This window comes from Xyrauchen texanus, chromosome 38 (assembly GCF_025860055.1).
Source record: "Xyrauchen texanus isolate HMW12.3.18 chromosome 38, RBS_HiC_50CHRs, whole genome shotgun sequence".
NCBI classification, from domain to species: Eukaryota; Metazoa; Chordata; class Actinopteri; order Cypriniformes; family Catostomidae; genus Xyrauchen; species Xyrauchen texanus.
Window position 1 is genome coordinate 15,473,587 of NC_068313.1, and position 14,481 is coordinate 15,488,067.

Consider the following 14,481-nt stretch of genomic DNA (forward strand, 5'->3'; position numbering starts at 1 on the left):
GTCTGATTATCAGTATTAACTGTGTCACAGTTCACATGGCATCTTTGTAAGTCGTATAAATATTATTTCTTTTTTTTTTTTTTTTTAAACAAGTAAAACATTTACACAAGTCTAAACCAAACCAAAAAAGAGCCTGGGTCACATGGATTGGTCAAAAAGCATATACTCTTTGGCATATTAAGAAAAAATTACATTTGCTTATAAAATACCCCATGATTGGTGATATCAGAGGGAGGGACATTCTTATTCTCATTCTAGAGAGCATTTATTTCATTTATATATTGTATATATTATATTGTATATTTTTATCTGCTAAAAGTTCAATATGATTTAACTGAAAATCTGCTTGTTCAGATTTTGCCTCCAAATTGCAATCAGTCTGATTTAGAGATCAGTATGAAAAGTTTATTATTGTTGTTCACACTGTCAGTCCAAATCCGATATGTTGTGCATCCGATCAGATTCCAATCTATATGATTAAATGTCCACACTCTGTGTCCTGTGGCTATCTTCATTTTCTGACATATCTGCATTGGTTGCTATAGCAATGGTGTTGCATCAGTTTGCAAAAAACAACAACAACACAAAGGGGAATGGAATAGAGATTTTAGCTTACAATATGGCAATGTGTAGCTGCGGTGCTGGACTTTGGCTTATGAGGCAGTGGCAGAGATGGAGGAGGCTGGCATGTGCTGCTTATTTCCTGTCACATCTCCGCCGGTATCATAGTTCAAAGCGTTGTGTGGGCCAGACAGACTGGCAGTGACTGGTGGACTTGTATGGTAGCCACCTTTGATAAAGCGATGTGGCTGTCGAACTTCAGAATGCACGGGGAAAGATTCCATAAATAATATTTCTCAGCTAAACCAACACTCCGCCAATGCACAGCTTAATTCTACCCCCACTGCCAGCATGTTTCCTGCAAAAATGTGTGATGTATAATGTGAGCATATGGCAAAAGACACTTGAGATCTGATCAGAGTGGTCAGACTGAAACAGATTTCTAGAAATGTGATTTGAATCGGATTTCAAAGCTCATATGAATGTAGCTTGACATGGATTTGTAAAACATTTTATTTAATGGGGTCTTTAAATAGGAATAAAATAACAACTCAGTAGTAATACTTGTTAATGAGTGACTAAATCACAGATTATTTTGTCTCCGACTTCTTTTGCATTTTTTTAATACTTTTACAATTTGACTTGTCTTTGGCAGAACATTTAATGGAGAGCTGAGTCAATTCTGTGAGGTTGCTGTTGCCCCTGCTCCATCCCTGCTGTATCTTCATTCACCTCAATCTTCATTGAAGTAGGAGAACAATCCACAGGTGTGGAAGGCGAGTTCAGCAGATCACACTCAAAATTCTGGAGAAGATCTAATGATAGACCTCTCATTGACTTTTCCTCTCGGTCAGGATGATTCTTCAGCTCCAGGATTGGCTCGACTGGATTTTTCTGCAGCAGCTGGGAATCAAAGGGCATGCCATGGAAAAACCTCTGGCTCTGGAAGTGCTCTAGGCAGCGCATGCGACGTGTGGGAATTTTGCACAGAAGCTGCATTCAAACAAGATCAGTGTTGAGGGAAGTCTGCTTTGAATAGGAGCATAAACAAAGAGCAGATTTTGAGTGACGCCTCACCTCTATGAGCAGGAAGGCCAGGGCTGGACTGAGGCTTGCAGGCATGACAAACGGATACTCACTGACCCTGGTCAGCATCACACAGTGGTCTGCTTCTGCAGGAAGTGGAAACTAACAAATCATAATAATAACAACAATAATCAATTAAATCAGGGTTCCCCAAACGGGAGTGCACAAAGCCTTATAGAGTTCATGATAGATCTTTAGGGGCTACATGATATTGTAATTAATTAAATTAAATGCTAGTAAAAACAAAAAGGAGTGATTTGTAAATTATATTCAACCTGTGCTATATTGAAAGCACTACAGCAACACGTTATTTGATGCTTTCACTTGTGAATTGAATGTTGTTGTTGTTGTTGTTTGTTGTAATTTTGGTTTTAAATATATATCATTTCAAATCAGAGACACAAAAAGACACAAGTTTGTTTAGCATGCTGAATTTCCCCCATTCATCCATTATGCAGATCTTCAGCTGCACAATTGTGCAGGGCCTTCATAGCCATATTGGGCACTTTATAATGTGCCACACATTCTTAATTGAAGACAGGACAGGACTCTAGTATCCGTACGCAGCAATGCACTTACAATATAATCTGGGCAATATGTGGTTTGGCATTGCTCTGCTGGAAAACACCTTCTGAATGTGTATGATCTCCGATCCCTCAGATGTCACTATCTTAAAAACAGTAATTCGTCTGTAATTGATATCATGAACATGGGCTCGGGAATACTTATGTTAACCGTTATCAGTCAACACCTTCCGCTGCATCCACAGATGAAAGTGAAGGCTTTACTATGCAAAGCAGAAGCCATACATCAACACTGTCTAGAAGCGCTGCCAACTTCCCTAGGCTCGGCCTCCTCTGAGATGAAAAGTAGAACAGTGGAACCGTGTTTTCTCATCTGAAGAGTTCACATTTCTAATAATTTTTGGCAAAAAAATAGCCGTTGTGTTCTCCGGGCCAAAGAGGAAAAGGACCATCCAAGCTGTTATCAGCGTCAGATCTATAAGCCAGTGTCTGTCATCGTATGGGGGTGTGTCAGTGCCCATGGCATGAGTAAATTGCACATCTGTGAGGGCACCATTAATGCTGAATGATAAGTACATATTTTGGAGCAACAAATTCTGCCATCCAGACACCGTCTTTTCCAGGGACATTCCTGCATTTTACATACTGATCCGGATTACAAGTGCATGGCGATGTAAGCAGAGAGTGCGAGTGTTGGATTTGCCTACTTTCCTGTCTTCAGAGCACAAATTATTAATTAGTGTTATTAGAAGTAATGTTGATGTTAAACAGTGGTAAGCACTCAACCTTTCTGGAGTGTGTTGCAATCATCCGATTTGAAATGAGTGCTTAGGGTAAACTTCAGTTAAATAATTGTTGGCATGGGGTTCAGTAGACAAAAAACTATGGGAACCTCTGATTTGAGTTCTGAGTAGGAAGGGGGAAAAGCTTACGAATTCTTCTTATGTAGCCTTTACATCTGTCTAAGCAGTGTTTCCCAACCTTTTTTTGGCTGCTGTACCCCAAACCCATATCAGTAAGCTCCTGTTAACTCATATTAAAGGTGCACTCAGTGTTTTTTATGCATGTCATCTTGGACTTGGGGGGTAATGAAAGTAAATGATGAGAGAGTCATTTTTAAAGTCATGCATATCTGGAACAACATGAGGGGGATAAAGTATACATGCTCATCTTGTAGTATTGCCTCTGTAAAAATCTCACCTCTCCAGTGGCTAAAGCGTAGATAAGAATACCAAGAGACCACCAGTCTGCAGCATGGCTGTAGGGGCCTCCACTCAGGACCTCAGGAGCTTTTTAAAGACCAGATAATGTAATTAATGCATTCATCTTTACAGAAATAGCCAAAATAGTTGCTAACTTGCTAAGAGCTATGCAATTTTACTTAGTGAGATATAAGCACATTTGTGTTCAGGTACAAATATAGCACATGATAGTAAAAATAGTCTTGTGAATGGAAATCCTATCTTGTCCAAAACTACACGTAGTTCCAGGTTTCAGTCTCACCCATGTATTGCAATGTGCCACAGATAGTGAATGCTCTATCTCCACACTCAAGATGACGAGACAGTCCAAAATCAGTCAAGCGGAGGTGACCTAAATCAGATAGCATTAATCTTTCACAACCATGCCTGCATTCAAAAGCTTTCTCTTTATCAAAATAAAAGTGTTTAAATAAAAGATAAATAATAAAAGAGTGTTTTAAATTTCATCAGACTAAATATTCAAATAAAATACACAGACACATAAGATATGTGGTCATTGTCTTAGAATGTGTAACAATAATAGAATTTTTTTTTTTAAGTCCACTCCAGTGTCATTTCCTGCACATCTCACATCTCATTGTGTTTCATAGTATTATGTGGTGGAAATGACAATTAAAAAATGTTTTTACTCCTTTGTCTTTCTATTGTTAATTTCAAAGCTACATTTTTTATGTATCCTAAATACACACAATTAAATTATATTTTCATTTTTTGCATAATTTGGTAAAATTACATCTTAATTGGAATTGACACCCAATAAAAATATTCTGTTCACAAAGTGATATTTACCTTGAATATTCAGTGATTATACAAAAATCACTTTTCTCATATTTAAGCATGCTCTTCAGTGACACTTTTGTCTACTTGGTTTATAAGTACACTAACGTTTGAAAAAAACTTTATTATGGGCAAAATTGTTTGGTGTTGTGGAAATGATGCCACAAATGTGGGACAGTCATAATTTTAGAACAATTATTGAAATCACATTCTCACAATTAATATTGAAATTTTGTGTTAGGTTTACAATTTTAAATAAACTTATCATAATTCATATCTGGGTCTAGAACAATAAAATGGCAATTTGAAAAAAGCTATGAAGCTATGAAATGTGACCTTAACATAACAAAAAGAACAAACACCCGTCTTCCCCCATAAAATCCATTGTGACTAAAGACCATTTGGGATGAATGGTTATTTCAAAATCCAACCAATAAATCAATAATCTTAAAATCTAGAATTAATGTATTCATCAATATTAGACCTTTAAAATACAAAACTAAAAACTGTGTTTATTACAGAACATTTTACATGGATGTTTCCCATAGTGCCTCAGTGTGAGTGAGGATCAGCTTTACCTTTATCACTCAGAAGTATGTTCTCCATCTAGGGAACAAATTATTATTATTATTATTCAAAACAATTTTAAATTATGGCTGCAAATGTAATGAATATATTTTTAAAAACTGAATGAAAAAGAAAAACATTGTAAAATATACCTTTACATCCCTATGAATTATTCCAAAGTCATGTAAAAAACCTGCAAATGAGAAACTAGTGGTATCATCCTGTATATCTTCTGTATAACTAAACATTTGAGATGATTCCAACGTAAAATATTTGCCCATATTCATGCACAGAAACTCTGGTAATTTTAGTGAAGCTCTCACCCAAGGCACAGCCCAATTCAGCAGCAAACACTCGAATATCCCTCTCATCAAAACAGCCCTTCAGTGTCCAGTAGGTGTACAGGTCTCCAGTGCTGCAGTAATCACACACTGATGACAAAAGCACAAGAGTAAGAGAGAGACTGATAGAAGGGGAAGGAGAATTTCATGGAAGACTGAATGGCCTTGACCTTGGGGTCACCTTCTCATAGATTAAACATCCAAACCAAGTTTCTTTGTATGGTATGACCATTGGAGTATTTTTAAAAAGGCTACGGGGGTCAACAAAATTACAGAGATTCATCACATGGACAAGGAAAAACGTTTGTGGCTCCTTTAAGGACTATTCTGGGTTAAATACCAACTTAAGACAATCAAATTGGACCTTTTTACTTTCTTTACACTTTCCTGGTCTTGAATCATGTATGATTCATTGATACACGTTATTTTGTCCAGGCGTTCTAATTTATACATTCTCTCCTCCCAGCACCCGCACATAGAAAGTTTTTATAATCCAGTCGATTCCCAATAGATGAAATCAATTACCATCCTACATTTTGTTCTCGTTTCACATTACAGAAGTCAAATGAGTTCTGAATACCTTTTCATACTGATTATAAAGAGATAGTTCACCCAAACATGATTCACTTACCCTGATGCCATCCCAGATGTGTATGACTTTCTTGCTTCAGCAGAACACACAGATTTTTAGGAGAATATTTCAGCTCTGTAGGTCCATTCAATGCAAGTGAATGGTGACCAGAACTTTAAAACTCCAAAAAGCACATAAAGGCAACATAAAAAGTAACTCATAAGACTCCAGTGGTTTAATTCATGTCTTTTGAAGCAATCCAGTTGTTTTGGGGTGAGAGCAGATCAAAATATAACTCCTTTTTTGCTATAAATCTTGACATCAGCCAGTGTTTTCCACAGGATTTTGTGAGACTGTGGTGGTTTGACCTCGGTCCCGCTTGGGGGGTCCAGTGGCATGCTCCCCCGTAAGACAATTTTGTACATCTTAAAGTTAAATGCATCAATCTGGTGCACTTTGAGAGCACAGTTAAGAGGCTAGACCTATGAAGAACTGTGTGCTCTTGTAAACAGTTTTGTGCTTGTATAGAGATGAATGGTGATGACATTATAATACATTAATACTTTTAAAGCTACTAAAGTTAGTCAGTCAAGAGCAGTGAGATTTTTCTCATTTCTTGTTATGATTGTTTGATTATTATAATGACACAGACAGCAGCACGTCTATTAGCTTACATTTACTCTTACAAGTCGGACATTTTAATTTAAATCTGCTTTTTTCTCCACTGTTTACATTCACTTTAGACATCTCTCTCTGTGTTTACATGAATATCTCACCAAGACGGGCATATTGGCAGAATTTTGAAGTGTATTTGACTGTTCAGGTGTGCATTAGCACAAGTATGTTCAGCACACACACATACGCCACCTGTCAATCAAACAAGGCACAGCTGTTACTAGATCGTTAGAGAATTAAAAAATGACGTGCTCTTGATCACTTTCAACAGCAGAATAAGAATATGAACTAGGCTATCACAAATATAGCTTATTTTTGTGTTATTGACGTTTGAATCATCCTGCTCGGATGGGCAAGTAAAATTCTCTTTCACATCAAGCACTAGGAAGTGTAATCAAGCTTGAAATCATGATCGTGCATAGAGACTGCAATGGCAAGATATACAGTGAAAAATCTGTTCTCACCCAAAACTGATAGGATTGCTTCAGAAGACATGGATTTAACTGCTGGAGACTTACGGATTACTTTTACGCTGCCTTTATATGTTTTTCGTATCTTAAGAGATTTGGTCACCTGTATGGCCCAAAAGAGTTGAGATATTCTTCTAAAAATCTTCGTTTGAGATTTTCAGAAGAAAGAAAGTCACACACGTCTGGGATGGCATGAGGGTGAGTGAATGATGAGAGAATTTTAATTTTGGATAAACTATTGACAGTTACATCCGATCTTTCAAATCATGTCATGTAAATCCAGTAACATTCACATAATATTCACGCAAAGATGGATGTGATGTAACTTTTTACATTACATTGGTAACATATAACCAGAACTTATTTTGCCTACAACTTTACAGCTAAATTATCAAACTTTTTTAACTAAATAAATCATGCAAGTGCTTTAACAGAAATATAAGCTTCACATTTTTGCTTTAAAGCCCTCCAGTACACTTTTCCCATCATCTTGCATTATAAGTGCATTACGGTACAAACATTTTTCCTTTAAAATACAAACAAATATATTATTTCCCTATTTTGTATTAATTAAGTTACAAAATGATTTTCTGTGGGAATAGAAAGCAAGCCACAGATGCTGAAGTTGTATTTAACCTGGAATATTCTTTTAAGCAAGGTCACATAAGGAGAGGGCAGTGGGTATGGAAATGCCACGTGTTTGTGGTGTGACTCACTTATGAAGAGATTGTTCTGGCTCTGCCAACAGTCCCGTAGACTGAGGAGGAAAGGATGTCTGACTTGTCGCTACAATGTAACATTTGACAACACAAAAAAGATGAGATGGAAATGAGTGCAGGCACTGAGAGGATGTGTGGCTAAATGCTAATGGCATGAGCTAAACAAAACAATTGAAGTATGAAATGTGAATGTGTGCTTGTTTGTGGAGAATTAACAGAGACCAGAGGAGGTCAGTGTTGTCAATGGTGTCCATATTCTGCATTTGGAGATAGTATCCAGATGTAGAAACATGTTAAATATTTGTCTAAACTAGATAGTCTGTAGTAGGGCTGTCGATTTAACACATTCATTTAGTATGTTAATTATATAAAAAATAACTTGTTTGAAAATTCACACGATTAATCATTTAACGCATTAATGTAGTATAATTAATTATATAAAAAATAACTTATTTGAAATTTCACACGATTAATCATGCCCCGGACCGTAATAAGGAATATTCCTACCATCGGAGCAATTCAAGCTTGAAGTATCACCTATTTTCAGCAGGGGGCAGTGTGTGAAACTCCAGCTGTATATTCAAAGTGCTGCTGTGTAAACAACAAATCACAGTCAGGCTTGCTAAACACATGAGCACAACATGTGGTTGGTCACAGTTTTGCATTGAAAGCTGGACAGATTGCAATTCCGGATGCAGGGATCTCAAGGTGTCAAATTTAACTTGGCACATCGACCTAAAAACACCCTGTTTATGATGCACCGCAACCAAAGTGAGACAGTCCAAAAGTGTCTGATGTAAGTGTGTCATAATGTGTCTTAAGCCCTTAAATTTATCTTGATGAATTCAACTGCTAAATGGATTAATGGATGATAGGCTTAAGTTCAATAAAATGTAAAATTGCCTTCTAAAGCTACTTTTAGTTATGTCTTATCAATGCTTTACTCGTCTACCACAATAATGCATTTTAATAATTTTAATTATTATATTTATCATATATATTACATTTATAATTACTGGTAGTCAATTATATCTACAGTACTTATAATTATTTAATCATTATATATTGAATTATTGTTATTTGAGGGCCTTTATCTGCAAATTTGTGATTAATTGCGATTCATTCAATAATTAATAAGCATATCATAATCGATAATGCAATAAATTATTAGATTCAATTTGTTTTCAATTGACAGGCCTAGTCTTAAACTCACTCGAATTTGTTTTAGATCATTAGATATGATGTTATGATGCCTTGGAAACCTGAAGTCATTGACTGACTGGGCAGCAAGGCAACTGCCTAAGCTTTCGGACAGTCACTGCATCACTAGGCCGGTTAGAACCAGATCAGACGAGCCGTAGCTGACTTAGTGCACAGCGGCACAGAGTTACTCACTTGAATTATCACCTCTTCTTTTGCCTGCTGAAGGACTCCATGTCTCAAAACATCAGCTTTGGGTAAAACCTAACCATCAGTGACAACAGACATTTTCAGTTGAAAGAAATGCAATGTACCAAGCACATTTCTTGATCATGAATTCAGATCACAGTATAAGAAGTCACCTTAATAGCATACGTCTTGTCTTTAGATGGGTCCATTACCTTCAGGATAGGGCCAAATGAGCCTTTAGCTATAAACCCAAGAATCTGAGTAGAGAGTCATTAGAAATAAAGGGGACAACATTGTTTTTAACCTCATGATTGCGCTTTAAATGTGAAATTTGTCAATATTTTTGCAATACCGTTTGGCGACACTAGAGGCACAGAAATGACATACCTCACCTTTAAATAATAAAAGACATATATATAACATTTTACTCCTCGGTTTTTGAAGGATTTTATCACTTGTGGCAATAAACTACCTGTAAATGTCCATCAAACCGGTGTGGAAATTCCGGCTGGAAAATGGAAATGAAGCCCGGCAGTGTCCACTCTGGATGAGGCCCCACAGTGTTTGAGTCTGTGGATGGAGATTGCTTAGAGACAGGGTATTCTCTGTGCTGGGCACTGTGTCTAAATAGACTGTGATGAACAAGCTGAGCAGGCAGAGAGAGGAAGCCCTGACGACATGACAAGGATCTCCTCTTCACCAGTGATGCTGCTGTCTGCATTGAAGAGGACATCACTCAATATTCAGATATAATAATAAATTAAATGACTGTACAAAGTTAATGACACTTTCATGAATAAGCCATTAACAAAATGGAGCTCAGTATTAGACACGCTCAAAAAAATTACTTTCACTGTTGTCAGTTTTACTCAATCTTCCCATGTTCATATTAATCAACAAATCATGTAACCAATTAAATTTTAATTAACTGAGTTCATTAAACAAAAAAATGCCTTGTCAGCTTTGCTTAATTGATTTGTGTTGGGACAATATGAACATGACAACATGATTGTTTTGTTTGGTTAACAAACTGGGCAGAGGATTTCTAATTCTCAGCATGTTTAGCATGGGACTCGACAGGGAGAGTAAATGTTAAAATGAAGTGTTATTTTATCGGGGCCTGGGTAGCTCAGCAAGTATTGATGCTGACTACCACCCCTGGAGTCACGAGTTCAAATCCAGGGTGTGCTGAGTGACTCCAGCCAGGTCTCCTAAGCAACCAAATTGGCCCAGTTGTTAGGGAGGATAGAGTCACATGGGGTAACCTCCTCGTGGTCGCGATTAGTGGTTCTCACTCTTAATTGGGCGTGTGGTAAGTTGTGCGATTATCGCGGAGAGTAGCATGAGCTTCCTGTGCTGTGAGACTCTGTGGTGTCATGCACAACGAGCCACGTGATAAGATGCATGGATTGACGGTCACAGAAGTGGGGGCAACTGAGACATGTCCTCCACCACCCGGATTGAGGCGAGTTACCGCGCCACCAGAAGGACCTACTAAGTAGTGGGAATTGAGCATTCCAAATTGGGAGAAAAGGGGATGAATAAAAAAAGTGTTATTTTATTTGTCTTTGTGCAAGATGCACATAAAGGGGGAGACTTATTAGTGTTCAATGTTTTGATATGTTGATATATAGAAGAATCTGTTATGTTGTAGTTTTGGAGGTTACCATCTTGGTGAAGAGTGGAGCTTGAGCATACATCGAAGACCAAAGAATGCGTATTCTACGTATTGCATTATTCATTGAACAATTGCTGTGCGAACCATAGCATAGTGACCAAGTTGCACTCAGTAGTGCTTTACACCAGCATGTGTTTAGCATGCTAACAATCACTGTCACTAGCTAGCCTAAGTCATTTTCACATGTTAAATTGTGTTGGGTTAACTTTATTCAGTTCGGTTACCTCTATTTGAAGTATTTTAATTTATAAAACTCATTTCAGACATGTGGAACCACTGTCCATGATTTAATCAAGTTCAGCCAAAGAGGTTTTTTTAGTGCACTTTGACACTTAAACTATTCTTAAAATGTTCAAATGTCATTAAATACTATTTGCATTTATTTGTAGATAAAATATGAAGCCAAGGTGCTATTATGTTGGTAAAATTTTACAAAGTTGTATTTGTTAAAGCTGAAGTGTTTACCTTATTTGATTTTAAAATGATTTTCCTATCCCAGCGTAATATGCTGAGACAAATAGCCGTGAGCCAGAAGTAGGACAATTCTGAAAACTGTAAACACTGTGTCTCTGTGGCACTATACAAATTATTCTGCGATCTGGGTGTTACCTTCTGTGTCTAGAAGGTAACACCCTGGCAGCCCATATCTCGTGAGAGTCTCATTAACTGTCAATAAGTTTAGGTTTAGGGTAGAGGTCTGCATTTCCACATTCCACATTGTGATTCCACAACCATTGATTTGTGTGCAGGAGCGGGTGGTCAGAAAAGAGCCTGAAAAATCTGATGTGGATATCTTTTTTATGTTGTTAATTTATGAATGCAAAAAAAATTATAATTTATTTATTTTTGATAACAATAAACTGAAAATACGACATAAAAATGTGTACACAGCATGTTTATCAAATTATACAATATTTAGAGCAAGGTAGTCTATGGGGTTTAGGAGAATGGCAGAGCAAAGCATGAACACACTGTGACACATAATCTGATAAAAGCAATAGCTGAAAAATAAACAGTTCTTTGTGCACACTTGTTGTCTATTTGTATGGCTTTTTGTGGAAACGGGAGTGGGTTAGGGAAGAAAATCACTGCGGGCAGAGAGCGGGTGAACATGGAGTAAAATTCAGCTGGAGCGTTCGAGTAGCCAGTTCAATTCTACTCATTTACTGAATAATAAAAGTAACACTTTTCATTGAAAAAAATGTACTTCAGTTTTGTATAATAATCTGAATACAACCAGATCCTTTTATAAGAACACCATAAAAGTCAGAAGATAGCATTGTGTGAAGAACCGATCGAAATTTGAGTGTTATTTCACTAAAATCTTCTGTTTCACCCAATCGAATCTGGTGCACACCTGTGAACATCTGACAGCACTTTTTAGGAGAAAAGGGGGAGGAAAAGAAATAGCACACGTAGGTTCTTCTGTGTATTGTTACTGCAGCAAATTTGAATGTGAAAGTGAACATGAGAACGGGGCAGTCTGCAGCACCCCCTGAGATGAAACCTAGCCCTAACCCCCGGTGTTGGCCTAATCCCATTCTGGAGAAACTCCGCCCCTTCACAAATTTCTCCGCCCTCTTTTGGAGATTCCGCCCCCATTTTATACTTGGGCCCCCTGCCCCGCCCTTTGATAACCACAGGGTTAAGACAACTGTTGAACTCGAGGGACTTCATATTTCCACTAAAAATGAACAGTTGGTTAAAAATAATTGCAAAAATGTCTCAAAAAAAGTTCTGAGAAAAGGTCTAGTATCATTTGTTTGAAGATGACACTTGGTTTGATATTTCGTTTTGTACTTCAGGCCTAATGACATTCATACATTTTTTGTGGACATTTAATGGGCCACTGAATATGAAATAATATATATATATTTGCTGCATCATCTACTGTATTTTTAATTTCCATTAACGAATCATCCGTTAATCGTTATGTAATGTGGAAATATATTACTGTTATAACATTTTTCATAAAGTATTCTTTAAAAACATTATCATCTGGTGTGACTTAATCTGTTAAGCAATTTTATATTGTATTATAATATTGTATAGCATATAATATTTGTATATAATGTGCCTAATATATTTTAATTATATTGATTGAATAACGAGCGGGAAGACTGGAAGCATCTATGCGCTTGTGATCTTGTAATCTGAAAATGAGTAGCCTACGCTACAATTATTGTCGTTAGAAAAATAGTGTTATTGGCATTTTTTAAACGTAAAGTGGCTATTTTCTCTTCCTGAACCCGCACAACACAATCGATATTTGAATCAGACAGATTTAAATTCTGTCAGAATCTGGATAGCGCGCGCTCTCGAACAAACAGCCTTTACTTCATTGAGCGCTGTGAGCTGCACGTGTGTGTGTATGTGCGTGTGTGTGTGCGCGTGTGCGTGTGCGTGTGTGTGTGTGTGTGTCTGTGTGTGTTAGAGAAGTGATGATCATACTCTTACCTTATCTTTACTCCCGTCGCCGCCCATCACATTGTAAATAATAATTGAACCCTTCGAGATACTGAAAAAGCCCAGCGATTGCCCTAGAAGTCATCCAATGACGAGTGAACCACTTATTTAGATCATTTGATAATCTTCTATTATCATACAGATAAGAGACTAATAAACCTATCTATATACAAAAGAAACCTCTGTTTCAGCAGGCACATATTACTAAAAGTGTCCAGTGCTTTGATGCACACATGCAGAAGTGCATACCATTGCGCCCCTCCCACTCATGAATATTCATATTTAAATCATGATCACGTTATTATGCTTTAAGTTGAGCTCATGCAAGAGAAACGTCATAATTGATCGCTTACGTAATTCGACTGCATACCCCGGCAGGGGCATAACCGCTGATCTATGTATATCAGTGGCCATGACTGTTTTTTTGTGTTGTCAGTGGCTGCTATACAGAGAATCAATGTGTTTATGCAGCATTTTATTCAAATGTAAAAAATATCTGAGCTATAAAAGTGGTAGGCACACAGACAAATACAATTTAAATGGCTTTAAATGAATAACCAATTATCACAACCAATTGATTTATTTTTAAAGGGAGCCACTCGCCTCAGAAGCCCCATGAAGAGGTGCATTTACACTTATTCATGATGCACAGAGGCAGCACAAATGCATTTACACTGAAATTACAATTGCAGAAATAATGCTATGGAGATGATCAATATAGGAACGTGAAACAATATTTGAAAATATGTAATTATAAAGAATATATATATATATATAAAATACTATAAATGATAAATTCTGAAACAGGCCTATAGACTGTAGAAACTTCCTCTTTGTTCATGTGCTGCAGTTCAGTTGGTCTATCGGCCAGCTCCGCTCAGCACACGTGTATCTCTCTGTTTCACTTGCAGCTTGTTTCCTTCACCAGGATTGAATATAGTGTAGAGGTACAGGTCCAACATATAAGACAGGGCTCTTTTTTTAAAGAACAGTCCTGAAGAGAGGCTTCTGGCTAATACATAGCTCCTGAATTCATGGCCTATTGGTCTACCCTCTATGCCTGGTTCTGTCAGCCTGATCTCCAGTCATCCAGGCTTTTGTCCTCTGCCCATCTCTGGTTTTAAGTTACCCTCCACCCTCCTGGATTTGAAGCTCTGCCTGCCCCTGACTTCATCTAAAACCATTCCCTGTCTGGTTCTGTCTGCCTGGTTCTATGGTCTCTCCGGCTATCAACCTCGGCCTGGCCCACTAAACAGCTGCCTGTTCCTCTACCTGCCCTTCCAGTTCTGATCCCTGCCGGCCTCTCGTCGGCCTGGTCAGACTGCTTCACCTCTACTTGACCTCTTGTTATTGTGCATCAGGGTCATCTACTTCCCTCTCTATCCTGTTAGATCC

The 14,481-nt window shown here is 37.5% G+C and overlaps 1 protein-coding gene across 1 annotated transcript; it reads right to left on the bottom strand.

The window, feature by feature from the left end:
• Nucleotides 1–1,211: 1,211 nt before the first annotated feature.
• On the bottom strand, nucleotides 1,212–13,296 carry rskra (ribosomal protein S6 kinase related a). Its single transcript, XM_052109511.1, has 12 exons — nucleotides 13,078–13,296; nucleotides 9,415–9,657; nucleotides 9,116–9,199; nucleotides 8,949–9,017; nucleotides 7,551–7,620; nucleotides 5,101–5,208; nucleotides 4,930–4,970; nucleotides 4,789–4,816; nucleotides 3,675–3,764; nucleotides 3,372–3,460; nucleotides 1,639–1,749; nucleotides 1,212–1,554 (listed from the first exon to the last, which is right to left on the bottom strand). The coding sequence occupies exons 1-12, from the start codon at nucleotides 13,102–13,104 to the stop codon at nucleotides 1,222–1,224; spliced, it is 1,293 nt and encodes a 430-aa protein (XP_051965471.1). The 5' UTR covers nucleotides 13,105–13,296; the 3' UTR covers nucleotides 1,212–1,221.
• Nucleotides 13,297–14,481: the final 1,185 nt, after the last annotated feature.

Coding starts and splice junctions, on each gene's coding strand:
- rskra (XM_052109511.1), bottom strand. CDS start 13,104: ATGGGCGGCGACGGGAGTAAAGATAAG. Junction 9,658..13,077: donor GCGACGGGAGTAAAGATAAG/GTAAGAGTATGA, acceptor TCTTCAATGCAG/ACAGCAGCATCACTGGTGAA. Junction 3,765..4,788: donor CATACTTCTGAGTGATAAAG/GTAAAGCTGATC, acceptor TATCTGATTTAG/GTCACCTCCGCTTGACTGAT.